Below are 15,332 nucleotides of genomic sequence, written 5' to 3' on the forward strand. Positions count from 1 at the left end.
TTCTTTGTTATTTCTTCTTATGCTATTTCAATCACACACAACACTCAGGTTTGTTTCATTCATTACATGTATTAAAATGTATTACGACCAGTCAAACACACATAAGGGCGGTTTCCGGGATTATTTTAAACCAGGACTAGGCCTTAGTTAAATTAGAATATTTAAGTCATTTTTAAAAACATACTTTACAAAAAAACATTACTGATGTGCATCTTGAGACAAAACAATCCCACTGATATATTTTAAGATATGTCAGAGCAAGTTGTTTTTGATCAAGACACCTTTAACATTTAAATTAGTCTGGGACTACGCTTAAACCCTGTCCGGGAAACCACCCCTTACTGTTTTATTAGCTCATTAACATAAAAATGATCTTATACTGCTCACTGGCTCATACCAATAACTGAATGGACAACCATTACAGTATTTTCTTTCTTCATTTTGCTGGTGAAAGCTGACTATAAGTAATATATCAGTCCGTGTGCTTTAGGAAAGCCAACATTATATCATGGTGATAAAAATGACACTGCAATATCATTAAGTCTAGTATAGACAGTAGTCAGTGTATTAACATTTCACACTATTCAGGTATTAGCAAAACCAGATTCAACATGGTTTGAGTTCATTAGAAGCTTTTGTTGACCCAGGAGCGCAGGACTGGCCTTTTAGTTCATCATTTCACTGTGAGGGTAGCCCATCTCAGCTTAGTCGTTTCTGATGACCTCCTATCTACCCACCAGTCTCTTCACTTTGGTCTGCAAAAAGTCACCTGTTCTTTTATCGTTTCATGTGGCATCTGTATTTGAATCCGTATCTTCTTCAATCACCTCCCCTAAAATGTACTTGACCTGGTTCAATGACTCGGCTTGACGAATCTGCTCCAGTTTCACCTGAGAATTCAAAGAAAAAGGAAGTAAAAAAACTACATACAGCTTTTTTTATTTAGGAATTTATTGCCGATCCTAGATCAGTGCAGTACCTGCAGTGACTGCGACAGCTGGACAAAATCCTTCTGTACAGTCTGACTGGTGTCTAGCTGAGTGCGCAGACTGATCACCTGACTGCGCAACTCTAAACACTGCTGTTGCAACACAGTCTGAAAGATAGAGGGAAATGACGATAAATAACATGAACAAATATCATGAACTACACAAACAATTTCAAAGACGTATACCCCACCACACATTTACCTTCTCATGGATGAGTGTTTTATTTTCTTTCTGAAGGTGAGAGAGCGCCACCCGCAGACCTTGTACCTCTATGCGACACTCCTGCAGCTCAGCATCCAACTACAGACAGATGCAACAATGGCTGTGTTTTAAATCAAATATTAACTAATGCATACTACACAGTTAAAGAGTCATTCGCCGGAAGTACGTGTTTTTCTTTGTCTTTTGTGTGTTATAAGTTGCCCATGCATGTATTAGACACATGAAATTGCAAACATTTAAGTGTCGGAACAAAAGATGTATTTTATCTAGAAGCGAATGCTCACCCAGACCTGCCTGAAACACCTCGTGTAACCACACCCCCACAACTTGACGTCAGCTCGTGGAGTGATTTGACTAAAACCGCCCAAATCTACATGCAAGTAATGTGGGCGTACCTGTCAGCACAATTGCTTTGAAACCTGATGTTCCGAATATGGTAAGAGGCGTTACATTTCCGTCACACAATTGCAGTATTCCACCAATCACTACGCAGTAGTGAACTGGCCAATCATAGCACACCTCGCTTTTCAGAGCGATGAGCTTTGTAAAATATCCTCGCGTTTCAGAGAGGCGGGGCTAAGAGGAGATACAAACATGCACGGTATGTGGAAAATACAGCGTTTTTTAACCTTAAATCGTGTATACACATTGTAATACATCTAAAGCAAACAATAATATTCGTTTTAGCTGCGTAAAATGACCCCTTTAACATTTTAAACTGCATCAAGCTACATTCTACAAGCTCTGTCCATTTATCATCTTATAAGAAGTATTGTTTTTTATTTCATTTATTTGCATATATTTCATCAATAAGAAAGCTGAAAAAGCCATCGGTACAATTGCAAAAATTCATATAACATTTTTTTTTTATTTTGAGCACCTTACTCAAGAACTTAGAACTAGCAAAAGAGACTTGTACAAAGCCAGCTAGTTCCACAAGCAAAAATGTAAAAAAAAAGATAAATAAAAGCACGCATACCTTTTCTTTTTGGCTCTGAATGCGGTCCGTCTCTACTTTCAGACTTGCAAGCTTGACTGACGGACAGAGAGACTGATTTTAAACATCAACATTTATGGCATAATATTCATTAGATGCAATATAGTTGGAAAAGCTGGTACACTAACGAAAGTAAACACTGAAGTGATAATCTGTATGATTTATTACATCACAAAGCTTTTTTGGGTATGGCAAAAAGATTGCTGACCTCCAAAGTACCTCAACCCCTTACATTACATGCACCTAATAACCAGATTATTAGATGCATTGTATACATGTACAAAAGTATAAATGACTTACCTTCTACAACATCTGGAGGAACAAACATGGAGTAAAAAAAAAAGGATAAAGACGTAAGAAGCACATGGTCATTGCAGAGACAAAACAATACAAGGCTATATTGTCTACAAGAACTTAAAGTAGAATTTATTCCATCTGTATACAGTGAGTAACGTGAGAATAATATTGGTAAGATATTGACAGACCACTCTCTTCCGTGCGTGTCTCCAGCTGTTCCTGTAGGTTCACGATTTCAATACGAAGCCTCTCCTCACAGTGAGCCGCCTGCATATAGAAACGCAAACTCAGTCCACTCGTGCACTCTTTAGTGGAATCCACTAGTAAACATACACTCATAGTGGGTTGTACCTGTAATGTTGGACTGAGGGAGGACAGGGTATCTTCAGTACTTTCATCAATCTCACTATCTTCACCTTTCAACTTGGAGAGCTCATTACAAACTCTCTTCTGAGAGTAAGACAGCTCTGCCTAGGAGGTGAAAAAGCAATAATGCAAATTATACGTGGTCATAATCAAGTCTAATATTATCAGCTAATGCTGATCTGTGATTGGACCGTTCATCTGCTACTCACCAATCTGCTCTGAACGGCACTTTGCGACTGGCTAAAAGATTTCTGTAGGTCTTGGAGGAGGGCTTCAGATGTTTGCACCTGAGACTGAAGCACTGACAACTGAAAGCAAACACAAACACATGTAAGGGGTAACAGTATAGCAATGCTTTTCTTGCATGTTCAGGCATTTAGAAGAACATGAAGTCATACTGGAGAATCTCCTTGAATTTTCAGGTTAACTATCCACTGACAACTGCTCAAAAGTGTTGTCGTGTTGACAAAATGTTTATATGCTCTCCTACTTATAAGTCGCTTTGGATAAAAGCGTCTGCCAAATGAATAAATGTAAATGTAAAAGTGCATAAAGTACAGTGTTTCTTCTTACAAAGAGCTCTGAACCTCGAGCTGACTGGGAGCAGGGTTTTTGCTTTAAGACAGTTTCTGTACCTGTTTTTGGGTCTCTACGCTTTGCACACCGAGTTCTCTCTCCAGCTCAGCTTTCTGCTTTCTAAGCTCTGTCACCTCCTCGTTGAGCTCTTCAAGCTGAAAACACCACGTTGCATTGATGTCAATGACCTCTATCTACTCACAACATACAACAGTTGAAGTATGAAACATACTGACCTGTGCTTGCAGTTTGTCCCAGTCCACATGCGAGACCAGCCTGTGCCCTGGTGGTGGCAGGTAGATCGCTTCAGGCACCAGCGTTCCTGTGGAAACAATAGAGGCGGTGTCATCCTGAGGGGGCGGATGCCTGGGCAAAGAGGGTGTGTCCAGTGAGAACGATGAGAGGGAGGCAGAGTCACAGTGAGGGGGGAAATAGTCCATCATGAATCCAGTTGTCTCTGTATCTGATATCTCTGACAGCAGCTCCAGTGGATCAGAGTCTGAGCCCGCGCTCTCAGGGTCACTGCCCCGTGGAGGTGAAGAGCCGCCCTGTAGTGCTTCATTGGGGGGAAAGGAAGCCTCCCCTTTGCCCTTTTTAAAGCCACCCTACATGCACGAAGAAATGAGGATGTGAATTAAGAGAGAGGAAAAGTGAGAGAGGAACTTAACCATATAACCTTCAAATGAACTACATTCAAAATGAAAACAATGATTCATAACACAAAAACACTCAATGCCTACAAACCTTGCTGTCATGGAGCAGAGCAGCTTTTCTCCACTGGGCACGCTCAGACTGAAGAACAGATATCCTGGCTTCATACTGAGCAGCGGTTTCTGAAATGGTAAAAATACATGTTCCTGGCTTTACTGTGCAGAATGTGAATAATTTATCAGGGCACTGATAACTTTTTTTGCATTGTCACAAATCATTTTCTCACATTATGTATGTAAAACAGGTTGCATGATGCTTGTGGCCCCTCCAAACAAGACTGGACCATCACCATTAGTCTTGATCTTAGTTCACTGTACATTACACCTTTGACCTCTCCCTTTCTCTCGTCTTACCTCTCAGGGCCTCCTGCAATGACTGAATCTCCTGGTCACATTGTTTCTGCAGTTCCTGCAACTCCTCCTCTTTGCTGAGCTCGCAGATCCTGGCCACACCCTGCCAGTGTTCCAGCTGAGCTCTGCACTCGATTAGTTGGGTCTGGAGATCTTCTTCAGATCCTGCTGAGGGGAAACAGAAGGACTTCTCAAACGAAACAGAAGGACCTCTCAAACTCTTTCATAATCCTGTTTGCTTTCTAATTCACTTTCTTTAACACATAAATGAACCATTTTAATATAATAAGGTGCATGACAGATTAGATCAAGAATAACTCTCTGCTTTATGAAATTCTCCATTAAAGTCTGAAGAAGGGTCAGAAATAGGAGTACTTGTTCTGTGCATGTGTCAGACTGCAAAAACGGACACATGACATTACAAAACGAAGTATTAATCACAGAGGTAGAAACGACAGCTGTTGATCGCTTGTGTTGCATTTTGTTTTTGTCTTTTAACATCAGAAGTTAGCAATAAAGCGTTAAAGCATGCCCGTAATAATTCTTGATTAGTCATCGTTTCCACGATTAAATGCTGTCTGTTGATTGTGGCTGTTTTGGGAGCAACTTGGTCGTATTTAGCTTAGCTCAGTTTACCTCACGTTTTATTTTCACGTTAATCGAAACGATCTCGGACTGACTGCTCAAATGTGTTAGTTATATCTACACAGACCTCGATATTTAAACAAAACAATGTGCAGTTTAACATCTGTTCGTTGTTCATACCGTTGTTGTCTTCGCAGCGCGATGCTGGCGTCTCCGACACTTCCATGGCTTAACGTCATTTGGCTCGATGAGATCCTTTCGTTTCGGTATTCTTCCCTTCGCCCGCATCCGTCTTCCTTTTCCTGTCTGAGCCGCAGCAGGGTTGGCCTTCAACAAACCTACAAACTGCACCAAGAGTTCAGGAAACAACTTTCCCCGGTTTAATCCAGAGGATGTTACCTAACCACTCTCGAGAGAGAGCCACATACACAGAGTCTGTGTCACGAAACCTAGCGAGCCACCTACCTAGACAGCATGTATAAATGCCGACTGAGTGATGAGAACGATCTTTCGTCCATTGATTATTTCGGTAGCGGAATGCAAATAGATGGTTTTAAAGATTTTTCTACTAAAAATCCCATTGTTAACAATTATTTCTACGTTACAACTGTTACCATTATATGGTACTTTTTGATGCGTCACGTTTATTTATTTGATTGTCATATTAATGAAGTAAAGACCGAACCGGATATTCGTCACCATACTGCGGCCTAGTGGTCATTTTATTGAATGAAAGTAGTAGCCAGAAGTAATGTCCGAAAACCCATGTCTTTGTTCTTTATTCAAACACATTATTTTAACATGTATTGATATTTTAGCACGCATTTGTTGTGCAGTTGAAGCTCAGCTTTGGTGAGGATTTACGGAGGTAAATTACATGCAGCAAATCTGCATAGCCTCACAAAAGAGGATCCACAAGTGGTCTTAAGTTTTTATAAAAGATATAGGAAATACTCAACAAAGGGTAAGACAACACTACCCAACTCAAAGGAAAAAAGAAAATGCACTACAGTAAAACAATTCAGCATTTTGTCATAGAGCTGCAGTGAAAGCATTTCCTCCAGATCAGTACAATGATTTCAGATAAACTTCCAGTGAGGATTTAGATGTTAACTATGGCCTAGATAAGAATCTGTCATGCCCTTTGGCTTAATCCAAGACACTTTCTGAATCAAGTAAAACCATGAGGCAAACATACATTTATATTTTATTATAACAGTTGACAAAAAAAAAATACGTAGGAAACCATGGTACACAAAGCAGTAACAATATTTCTAATGTCTAATGTTCTAAAGGAGTAGTTCACCTTCTAAAGCAAAATTCTGTCATCATTTACTCACCCTCTTGTCATTTCAAACCTGTATGACTTTCTTTCTTCCGCAGAACACAAGACATTTTGAAGAATGTTTTTAATTTTTTTTAAATATGTTTTGTGTTTTGCAGAAGGTTTGAAATGACAAGCGGTAAATGATGAGAATTTTCATTTAGAAGGTGAACAACTCCTTTAAATACATAGCGTTGAGTCATTAGTCATGTCAAATACAAAAAGATCCTCACTCCTCAATCATTGTGGTAATTTACCACACAACATGGAACATTTCAGGTACCAAGTAGAAAAATGTTTGGATAACTTTAAAAACTGCTAGTGCCCAACAAGAGGACGATGCAGAGCATTAGGTCTGATGTCATAATCTGCTCCTTCAATTTACCAGTACACCACCATTATTATATTGCAATGACAAGACTAAGAATAAAACAGTATTGGTCCACAGTTCCATAGTTTAGTGCGAAATGTGAGAAGAATTCTAAGAGCTAGGAGGTACACGCTGTTGCTTGTAACTAAGTGCAAATATGATATCTTAGGTGTGTCCTCTACAGTATAGGAAAGGTTAAAGGCAGTTTAGTGGTGTACTTTTGGATCTTGTATTGTTCCTTCTATCCACATGTCTGAAGTCTTCTGCTGTCTCAGTTCATGTCCTGATCACCCACACTCTGGCGCAGGTACTCCTCATAGAGATTTTTCTGTAAAAACACCAAAAGCAATCACTTCATAAACCATCAGTGAATCATCAACAGCAGTCTTTAAATAGGCCTCTCAACCCAAATTCACACCCTACCTTTTTGGTCTTGACTACTTCCTGGACATATTCCAGTTTTTCTTGAAGCTGTCTTTTTTGTTTGCCAGAGAGTGTAGGTTTAGTCCTAAGTTTAGAAAAGATAAATAAGAAGAAAACCACAAGGAAAATTGTGATGAAAGGCATCTTACCAATGACATAAGCAAATAGATCCCTTTAAGCTGCAAGTGTGTACATGTATGAATTCATAACAATCTGTTCATTTCACCTGAAAGAGAAGCGGGCAAGGAGAAGGAAGATAAAGGACAACAGCACCAGTGCAACACAGCTGTACAACTGAACTTGCGCTGACAGCGACTCAAACACTTTCACTGCAGGAGCCTGAAGATACAAATACACATTACATCAGTATCTACAGACAATGGCACATGTGCATGTATCTCTGCAGATGCGCACTTACCACATATAAAGAGAGAGCCTCTGTGCCTTTATCACCCAGCATGAGCTCCAAGATTTCTCTGGAGAGGGTGCCAAGCACCAGGAAAATAAGCAGTAGCAGGGGCACGGTGAAACCAAGCATCCCCCACACACAGCCCTTAAAACGTGCCCGGCGGTTTTCTATACTGCATTGCCTAGAGTTAGAAAGAAAGAAAGGAAAAAAGTATATTATATGCACACCATAGATACCAGTCCATCCACAAGTATCAATGGATTAAGGCCTTGTTGAATGGAAACATATCACCAACAAATGTTTACTTTATTAATTATGTTTAATTTTCCCAATAAGAACTCTATCTTGATTTATCTATAAAGAAATACTAACAAAGTAGCTAGTTTGCACTACCTGTCATTATAAAGCGTGTCTGTGATGGCCTCAGTAATAAGTTTACAGTCCTTTTCCAGTGAGTTAAGTGTGTTTTGCACTGTCTGGTTAATGGTCTTCTCTATAGTGCGACATGCCTCCTCAATCTGATTGACACACCGGCTGGGCTGTTATAAGAGAAAGCATGTTAGAAAGTAGACCAAGGGTGGAAAGTTGAACAAATTCAAGGACACTGCAGGCTAAGTGGTTTGTGGTTGTACCTTATTTGGGTTGGGCACATAGATGGTCGGCATGTCAAAACCACACTTGTTGAGTCCCGGACGCTTGCAAAGCTCCTGTACAATCTGCATCATTACTCTCTGAAATAACCAGTTACAAAGAAATTGGTTAATTATGGCATGTGAATGTATACAAGAGGTCAAGCCAATAGAAATAGAACAGAAATAGTTTTACTTGTCGATCAGACTCTCCACCAGCCTCATCAGCTTTACTAAGATAAAAACGAAGACGGTCGCCTTGCTGCTCATTCAGATTCTCTACAATGTTGAGTGTGCGCTTGCATAAAGCCTGTCCCATCGGGTCAAAGAAGACCAGGATCAGGTCACACAGTTCACCTGGAATAAGGATGTATTCTTAAATGTACGTGTGAATTTCATGATTTTAGGGGAACATCTGCAATACTGTGAAATGCATAGCCAAGAAAACACTATGTTCATGATCGCTTAGAATATGTATTGTGAACACATAAATACTAAATAAAATGGATGACTTAATATAATGCAACATGCTTAAAAAGTGCATGGCCATGACCTGAACACACAGGAAGATATCTGGAATATTGTCCAATCTCATCCCCCATCGACTCCCATAGTATTTATTTTCCCTACTATGGCAGTAAATGGTGGATGAGATCTGACATTCTTCCAAATTTCTTCCTGTGTGTTCAGCAAAACAAAGACATTTATACAGGTTTGGAACAATCTTTTTTGGGTGAAGTATCCCTTTAAGAACATACACACCGAGCCACAGGATAGCTTGGTCCACATCAAATGGGTACTTCATATCTCCATCCACCAGTCCAGGAGTATCAACAAAAGTCACCAAGCTGAAACGTTTCTGTCGCGAAGTACAAATCTCAGTGCTAAGATACTCTGACACTCCTGAAAAGGAGATGGACACGTTTCAGACACTTATACAAGAAAGTTTATCATACAAATCTGCAGAACAGGCAGAACAAACCTTTAAATTCCTGTAGTGGTTTGAAGTGAGGGTAAAGATGGAGCGTTGCATTTCCCTAAACACAAAACAGTTGTTTTATAAATATTGCAAAATAAATTAAAACACCACACAAAATATTTATATTTTCCTATAGATTTACCGTGAGCGATTCTCTCTTTCGCCCACTTGTAACAAAGCTGAAGCCCTGTGTCTCTATAGCAACCCCTGTCCTTTGGATATGCTCCTCTACATACCTGCAAAGCATCATTTCTTTTTTTTTGGAAAACCGTTTGAATGAATGCATTGTGAAAACACTTCAAAGCCTGGATGAATGGAGTCATATGACTTTACTGAACTGTTCTAATGGACAATACTGATTTAACAATCTCGCTCTCTCTCTCGTAATTTATGTATATTCGCTTACCAGTTGATAAAGCTGCTCTTGCCAGCTGAGTGATTGCCCATCAACATCACATTTATTTTTTTGCGGGGAGGCAGCAGGGTCACTCCAACCGACTGAGCGATTGCTATGAGTCCTAAATGACAAAGCGATGAGTGTTTTTAGACATACTTGACTGGACGAAAAGTGTAGCTAATTTTAAACACATCTTTATACATAACTGACATACACTCCTTTGTGCGTTAGGTTTAATAGCACACGTGACTTTTTAATTGATTAGACACTATGGCACATTATATGCGAAAAAAATGTGATTTTGCCTCTGGCCTCCTGAAGTAAATAGTTGACCTATCAACCGGTAGGCAATTTAGCTTGACGGCTACAGTTAGCACCTCAAGCCCACTGATAGAGGCAGAACAATTACACATTTTACTTATATAAATAAACAGCATCTCATTAACATAAAATAAACTGTATCCTGTCTCTTACCGCTGTCAGTATCAATGTACATTTGATGGCAGTCCCGTAAGATGCGCTCGTCGCACGACACACTGCCCGCTATTGAGTCGGCATTTGCAGCATTCCTGCTTTTGATTTTCCCGGACATCGTGTAAAATTACGGACTGTAATAAAGAAGCGTGTTATTTAAGTATGTATCACGTACAAAAATCAACTCAAAAATGAACCAGAAACGGTGAATTTGGAGTATCGCTCACATCTAAATGAAGTTCAAATCGCCCCGGTCTGTTGAGAAACGCTGGCCACGTCACCCGTGCCGCAAAGTGTCGTGGGAGTTGTAGTCTTTTTCATGCCCTGACAATCTAGCGCTGAAGCGTTAAATTGTTAAAAGGAAGGCTGTTGCTTATTTCCGGCTTGTTTAAACAAACGTTTGTTTTATCTTTACCATATCTTTAGTTTGTTTTGGTGGAAATCTCACAACATAATATGCAGACTAATCCTCACCACAATTAACGTTAGATATGCTAACGTTAGTTGTGTTGTCCATTTTTTTTCTTATGTAACGACCAGTGTAGGGCAAGTTACTCTGGAAATGTAATTAAATTACTGATTACTCCTTTTAAAAGTAATCAAGTTCCTGGTCTGATTTCTTTATTTCAAAAGTAATTAGTTACACTACTCGTTACATCACTCGTTACATTACTACCCGCCACCCCTCAAAAACACAAAATAACCTCTTTAGCCTTCTCAAGACTAAACTTTATTGGGAAGTGCATACTCTACTCTATCTCGTCTTTAATTATTTTAATACATTCTGCTTATTCCATACTAAAGCCTGTCATAAATAATAATAATAATTCAACTCTGTGACATTTTTACTTAAAACATTTTTTCATGTTAACTAGTATTTGTAAACCTGCATACTCCATAATGTAAAAAGTCTCGCCTTAGTTTCTTATAACGTGTATATCTTAACTAGTGCTTCTGCATATTTCTTTGATGATTTCTTCGTCATTTACCAAATATAACAGCGTTAGAGCAGTAAAAACTAGTCTGACAAAACATAACATGTTGCTAATAGCAGCCTGGCACTCGACAGTAGAAGTTGATTCATTGCTCTCCGTGCCCGGTGACGTTACTTTCTCCAGAAGTTTAACCGTGCTGTACTGCCCTTTCAGGTTGTTTTTCGCGGGAGAGAGGGTTTTGCTTACCTCCACATGACCGACAATGCACAACAATGTTCTTGCCTTTGACAGAAATAAACTCAAAATAACGATTGTATTTCCAGCTACAGAACGCATACGTTTCTCTCTCCATGCTGAGTTTGTTTTCACTGGTAGTACCAAGATTGTCTTGTGATAGGGAGATGTATGGGTCTGCAATACTTACAATTGGAGCATAAAGGCTAACATCGATCACGAGAGGCACCTCAGCCAATCATATCTGGTGTCTAGTCTCCTTGCCTGTGTTCCGCGCGGCGATAGCATCGTCCGTTGCGAGTTTTTAGCTTAAGGTGGCAGGCTTTCCATGGAGTGGCTTTGGTAGTGCTTTCCATGGAGTGGCTTTGGTAGTACTTTCCGCGCAGGCGCGTTTCAGTTTTATGACGTCGCGGGTGCGACAGGCAGGCATCCAGACTTTGAAAAAGCTATTTCGCTTTTTACAATTTAAATGATAAAACAATACAACGGCAACGATGTAATGCAGCTGTAATGTATAGTTACCTGGGCTTGGAACTAGAATCTAATTAATATTTTAGGAATTATAACGCGTTAATTACTCCGTTACCAAAAAAGGAATCAACCTACAGTAACGCTTTACTGCCCAACACTGGTAACGACAATGTTAAACAAGTAATAGTTCACCCAAAACTGTCATCATTTACTCACCCTCTTGCCATTTCAAACCTTTGGATTTCGTTCTTTCGCACAACAGCACAAAAGAATATATTTTGAAGAAAGTTGGTAACCGAACAGCACTGGAACCCATTCACTTCTATTGTAAGTCATACAGGTTTGAAATGACAAGAGGGTGAGTAAATGATCACAGATTTTTTTATTTTTGGGTGAACTATCACTTTAATGTTGACAAATTAAAAAAATACTAAGTAAAAATGATTAACCAATCTAAAAACATTTAGAAAAAAACTAAACACAGTGTCACTGTTTTTATTTACCCCATATACTTTAATGTAAAGAATTCAGGTTAATGTAATACACTTAACAGTTTAGCATTCAAAGAAATATTTTGCTACATAATCAAACACATTTTTATGCCTGCTCTAACATGATCAGATAAATGTCTCTGTACATGCTGCTCAATGTTAGATTATATTTACAACATTTATCATGGACGAAATGCAACAAAACAAGACAGACATATAAAAAAGAATATCCCATTACATCTTAAATGCGTTTACAAGCTGTATTTGAAGTGTCAATGTCAAGTTAGCCGTGGACTATCTCTACAGCCTGCAGTTCACACTCACACTCACACACAGCAGATGTTCATTTGTTGGGATTTTGTCAATGGCTTGGTAAATTAAAAGATGAATTCAACCAAAATGACAGAATTTGGAGGCATGAATAATCATCCTTTTTTGCAAACTCTTGCTCTCCAACACGTATATTGCACATAATCCTCTTTAAACAAAGTTCTCACATATAAAACCCAGTACATCATTTACAAACAACAGTAAAATAATTTAACTCTAAATTTGGCTCTCGTTCGACTTTGTACACAAAGACCTCGTTCTGTAAAGTAAAAATGAACTGAATAAAAAGGTATTGGACCTTATCGTTTTGATCATATTTGATCCATACCTTGTGAATTGCACTTAATCAGGAGTTTGAGGGTTTATGTCCAAATCCCAACAAAATTAAAGAGTTCTTTGAAACAGGATTTAAGTGGTGGATAATTCAAGCAGTTTTTTTTCTCAAACTTCCAAATAGACTAACACACACACACACACACACCCCAGGGCAGGCTCCCCATCCCCTGTGAAAACCTGGTGCATTGGGATATCCGCATGAAGGAAGGCGCTCGCAATAGTAATGTAGACATAGATGGACATTTAAAAGGAAGCATATCTCATGCTGTTCTCGGAGAAGCTGCAAGCAGGTGGCAGTAAATTAAAGCAAAGGCTAAGGGCTTCAGTCCCATCCATTATCCTTAATCATGTGAGACAATTCAATTATAAACTTCCCCTCCTTATACTTCTGACTTAACTCAAATGCCTGCTCCTATAGGGAGAAAAAAAGATTACATATAGTAACAGTACAAATAAAGTAATTTTGGTATCCTGTTGTATTTTTTGCTGCTTACATATTTCCAGCCCAGCGTGGTGTGGCAATTCTCACAGTAAATATCAGCCACAGCATGAAGTCCAGTCAGCAACAACCTTTCCTCTGCTGGGCCACAACCTACGTTAACCCTAAAATCACAAAATGACAGTTAAACATCTTTTTATTTAAGGAAATTAAATCTGATTTCTGGGATACATTTTACATACAAGGTGTGCTACATACACAGAATTGAAGAGATATGCACGTCCCTGACTCCCCTGGAAGGACTGAAAAAAGAGCAAGAACCATTTTTGAGCCTTTAACGCAAAAAGCATGATGTTCACAAATCTATCAGTATCAAACAAGATGCTTTCACCTTAGAAATGAGGTCATCATGGTTAGCCAGGTGTGCACGGCAGTGGACACAGCTATAGCGCCGATGACAGGAATCCAGATAGGCTTGGAAAGTTTTGGCCTTGGTTTGCTTCACCATGTCTTTGAAAATGACACAAAAAAAATCAGTGTCCGACCATATCAGCAAGAATAACAAACCTTGCCCTCCCACCTCCCCGACTCCTGTTTAAATTTGACCAGAAAATCATGAAATCACAAGGCTAACGTTGAAGCAGCATCGACAACCAAAAGAGCCCACAGCAGGGTTGCCAAATCGTCACGCATAGTTTACATGGAAAAGAAATGGCGTTGACACCGTCTGCAAATAATGTTGCATGAACTTCATAGCAGGTTAAATGCGCTGATGTTTATGTTGCGCGTGATCTACTTGCGTTTTATAATGTCGCATTTAAGAGTTCTCATTCTTGCTTCTGTGATCTACCAGGAAAAGGAAACATTCAAATGACCTACTTTGCTTGGCTGCCCAGACTGTAGTTAACTCCCATATATGGCACGACTGGCACGAGAGTAAACAAGGGTGAGATATAATTGATAACTAAGTCATGCCGTCATTAAAAATTTGAATGTGAAATATTAGGATAAACGTAAATTATCTACACAGATTTTCTTACGATTCGTTTAGTTCATATGGAATACAACAACTGCGGCCCACAAAGCAGCTACAAATTAACACCAAATGCTGCTGGTAACATGAAAATAACGCTTTACATTAGCCAACACTACACGGACATTTTATGTTCGCAAATAGTACTGACTTGTTCACCGCAGTTTATTCTTTGCAGCCAGCGCCGAGATCAGATGTTTCAAACGTGTTCATTCACGCAATATGTAGAAATACCGAGGGAATGAAAACGGACTTACCTAAACACAAATTATTTCTCCGAGACAAATGCAACCGCAGTATTGTCACCAGAAGAGAAGCGTGGTCAACGCAAAGGCATGAGAAAACCTCTAACCGTTTGTCACTATCCCGCTTTCACACGCGCCTGAGCATTCACTAAATAATCTAGACCTCTCAAACAAACAAACAAACGCGCGGCACGTTGCGCTTTTCCAACACTTCCGTCCTCCTTTTGTCCGTCCAGCTGCTCTGCACTAATGTAAATACGTGCAATCTCGAGCTAAGACTTCGTAATTTTTCCTAATTTAAGCAGACCACTCAGTTCAGGATATGTCGCAACCGAAAAAATATTCGTAGATTTGTTTACAGTATTTTGCGAGGAAGTTTCTTAAACATCACGTGGTTCAAAACAAACCACGGCCCACCAATCAGAATATAGAAAGCGACTTCTGGAAATAGGTCACCCATTAGGCTTGTTCGACTTGATGCAGCGCCGCAAGAACTGATGACATCAAAGTACCGCGAGAGCGATAAAAAAAATTGCTTTCGAATCGATCTCGCGGTTCTTTGATGTCATCCGCCTATCGGATCTTGCGGCGCCGCATCAAGTCGAACAATCCTAATAAAATTGTGCTTTACGTTACCTTGACGTTTATGGTTCCGTTAACGTTTCAGATTAAAAACAAAAAAGGCATCGTGTCTTGGTTTTCTCAGTCTTATCACTTGAT

General features: G+C 39.4%; 3 protein-coding genes across 9 annotated transcripts; all 3 read right to left on the reverse strand.

Annotated features, from left to right (window-relative positions):
- Positions 1-39: 39 nt before the first annotated feature.
- On the reverse strand, positions 40-5,671 carry rabep2 (rabaptin, RAB GTPase binding effector protein 2). Of its 4 annotated transcripts, none has more exons than XM_057345853.1 (13): positions 5,274-5,585; positions 4,512-4,676; positions 4,192-4,280; positions 3,684-4,052; positions 3,507-3,602; positions 3,081-3,179; positions 2,857-2,976; positions 2,694-2,772; positions 2,509-2,520; positions 2,191-2,246; positions 1,191-1,289; positions 980-1,096; positions 40-890 (listed from the first exon to the last, which is right to left on the reverse strand). In XM_057345853.1, the coding sequence occupies exons 1-13, from the start codon at positions 5,317-5,319 to the stop codon at positions 786-788; spliced, it is 1,452 nt and encodes a 483-aa protein (XP_057201836.1). In that variant the 5' UTR covers positions 5,320-5,585; the 3' UTR covers positions 40-785. The 4 variants fall into 4 exon arrangements, 2 of the variants coding, with proteins under 2 accessions (XP_057201836.1, XP_057201837.1); XM_057345854.1 differs by having other exon boundaries at positions 42-890; positions 4,512-4,673; positions 5,274-5,578; XR_008963833.1 differs by lacking the exon at positions 40-890 and adding an exon at positions 1,607-1,787 and having other exon boundaries at positions 1,082-1,096; positions 5,274-5,671.
- A 617-nt stretch (positions 5,672-6,288) lies between these two features.
- Positions 6,289-11,621, reverse strand: si:ch211-11k18.4 (uncharacterized). 4 transcript variants are annotated; one of them, XM_057345908.1, is made up of 14 exons: positions 11,280-11,396; positions 10,326-10,436; positions 10,099-10,232; positions 9,634-9,745; positions 9,370-9,463; positions 9,231-9,285; positions 9,011-9,151; positions 8,445-8,605; positions 8,252-8,350; positions 8,013-8,158; positions 7,629-7,800; positions 7,437-7,549; positions 7,211-7,295; positions 6,289-7,115 (listed from the first exon to the last, which is right to left on the reverse strand). In XM_057345908.1, exons 3-14 carry the CDS (start codon positions 10,214-10,216, stop codon positions 7,059-7,061), a joined length of 1,353 nt encoding a protein of 450 aa, XP_057201891.1. In that variant the 5' UTR covers positions 10,217-10,232; positions 10,326-10,436; positions 11,280-11,396; the 3' UTR covers positions 6,289-7,058. The 4 variants fall into 4 exon arrangements, with proteins under 4 accessions (XP_057201891.1, XP_057201892.1, XP_057201893.1 ...); XM_057345909.1 differs by lacking the exons at positions 10,326-10,436; positions 11,280-11,396 and adding an exon at positions 11,458-11,621; XM_057345910.1 differs by lacking the exon at positions 10,326-10,436 and having other exon boundaries at positions 11,280-11,410.
- Positions 11,622-12,228: 607 nt separating this feature from the next.
- Positions 12,229-14,958, reverse strand: ypel3 (yippee-like 3). The gene is made up of 5 exons (XM_057346451.1): positions 14,625-14,958; positions 13,726-13,844; positions 13,593-13,636; positions 13,390-13,498; positions 12,229-13,307 (listed from the first exon to the last, which is right to left on the reverse strand). The coding sequence occupies exons 2-5, from the start codon at positions 13,840-13,842 to the stop codon at positions 13,218-13,220; spliced, it is 360 nt and encodes a 119-aa protein (XP_057202434.1). The 5' UTR covers positions 13,843-13,844; positions 14,625-14,958; the 3' UTR covers positions 12,229-13,217.
- Between the last annotated feature and the right edge of the window lie 374 nt (positions 14,959-15,332).

This window comes from Triplophysa rosa, linkage group LG11, assembly GCF_024868665.1.
Source record: "Triplophysa rosa linkage group LG11, Trosa_1v2, whole genome shotgun sequence".
NCBI lineage: Eukaryota > Metazoa > Chordata > Actinopteri > Cypriniformes > Nemacheilidae > Triplophysa > Triplophysa rosa.

Excerpts from the sequence above, each read along its gene's own strand:
- si:ch211-11k18.4 (XM_057345909.1), bottom strand. The coding sequence starts at position 10,216 with ATGTCCGGGAAAATCAAAAGCAGGAATGCTGCAAATGCCGACTCAATA. Across the intron at positions 9,746-10,098 it reads GTACATTGATACTGACAGCG|GACTCATAGCAATCGCTCAG; the intron begins GTAAGAGACAGG and ends TTTGTCATTTAG. Across the intron at positions 7,116-7,210 it reads AAGTAGTCAAGACCAAAAAG|AAAAATCTCTATGAGGAGTA; the intron begins GTAGGGTGTGAA and ends GTGTTTTTACAG.
- rabep2 (XM_057345853.1), bottom strand. The coding sequence starts at position 5,319 with ATGGAAGTGTCGGAGACGCCAGCATCGCGCTGCGAAGACAACAACG. Across the intron at positions 4,677-5,273 it reads GCGCTGCGAAGACAACAACG|CAGGATCTGAAGAAGATCTC; the intron begins GTATGAACAACG and ends GTTTCCCCTCAG. Across the intron at positions 1,290-2,190 it reads TTCAGAGCCAAAAAGAAAAG|TTGGATGCTGAGCTGCAGGA; the intron begins GTATGCGTGCTT and ends ATCTGTCTGTAG.
- ypel3 (XM_057346451.1), bottom strand. The coding sequence starts at position 13,842 with ATGGTGAAGCAAACCAAGGCCAAAACTTTCCAAGCCTATCTGGATTCC. Across the intron at positions 13,499-13,592 it reads GCATATCTCTTCAATTCTGT|GGTTAACGTAGGTTGTGGCC; the intron begins GTATGTAGCACA and ends TTGTGATTTTAG. Across the intron at positions 13,308-13,389 it reads CCACGCTGGGCTGGAAATAT|GAGCAGGCATTTGAGTTAAG; the intron begins GTAAGCAGCAAA and ends TTCTCCCTATAG.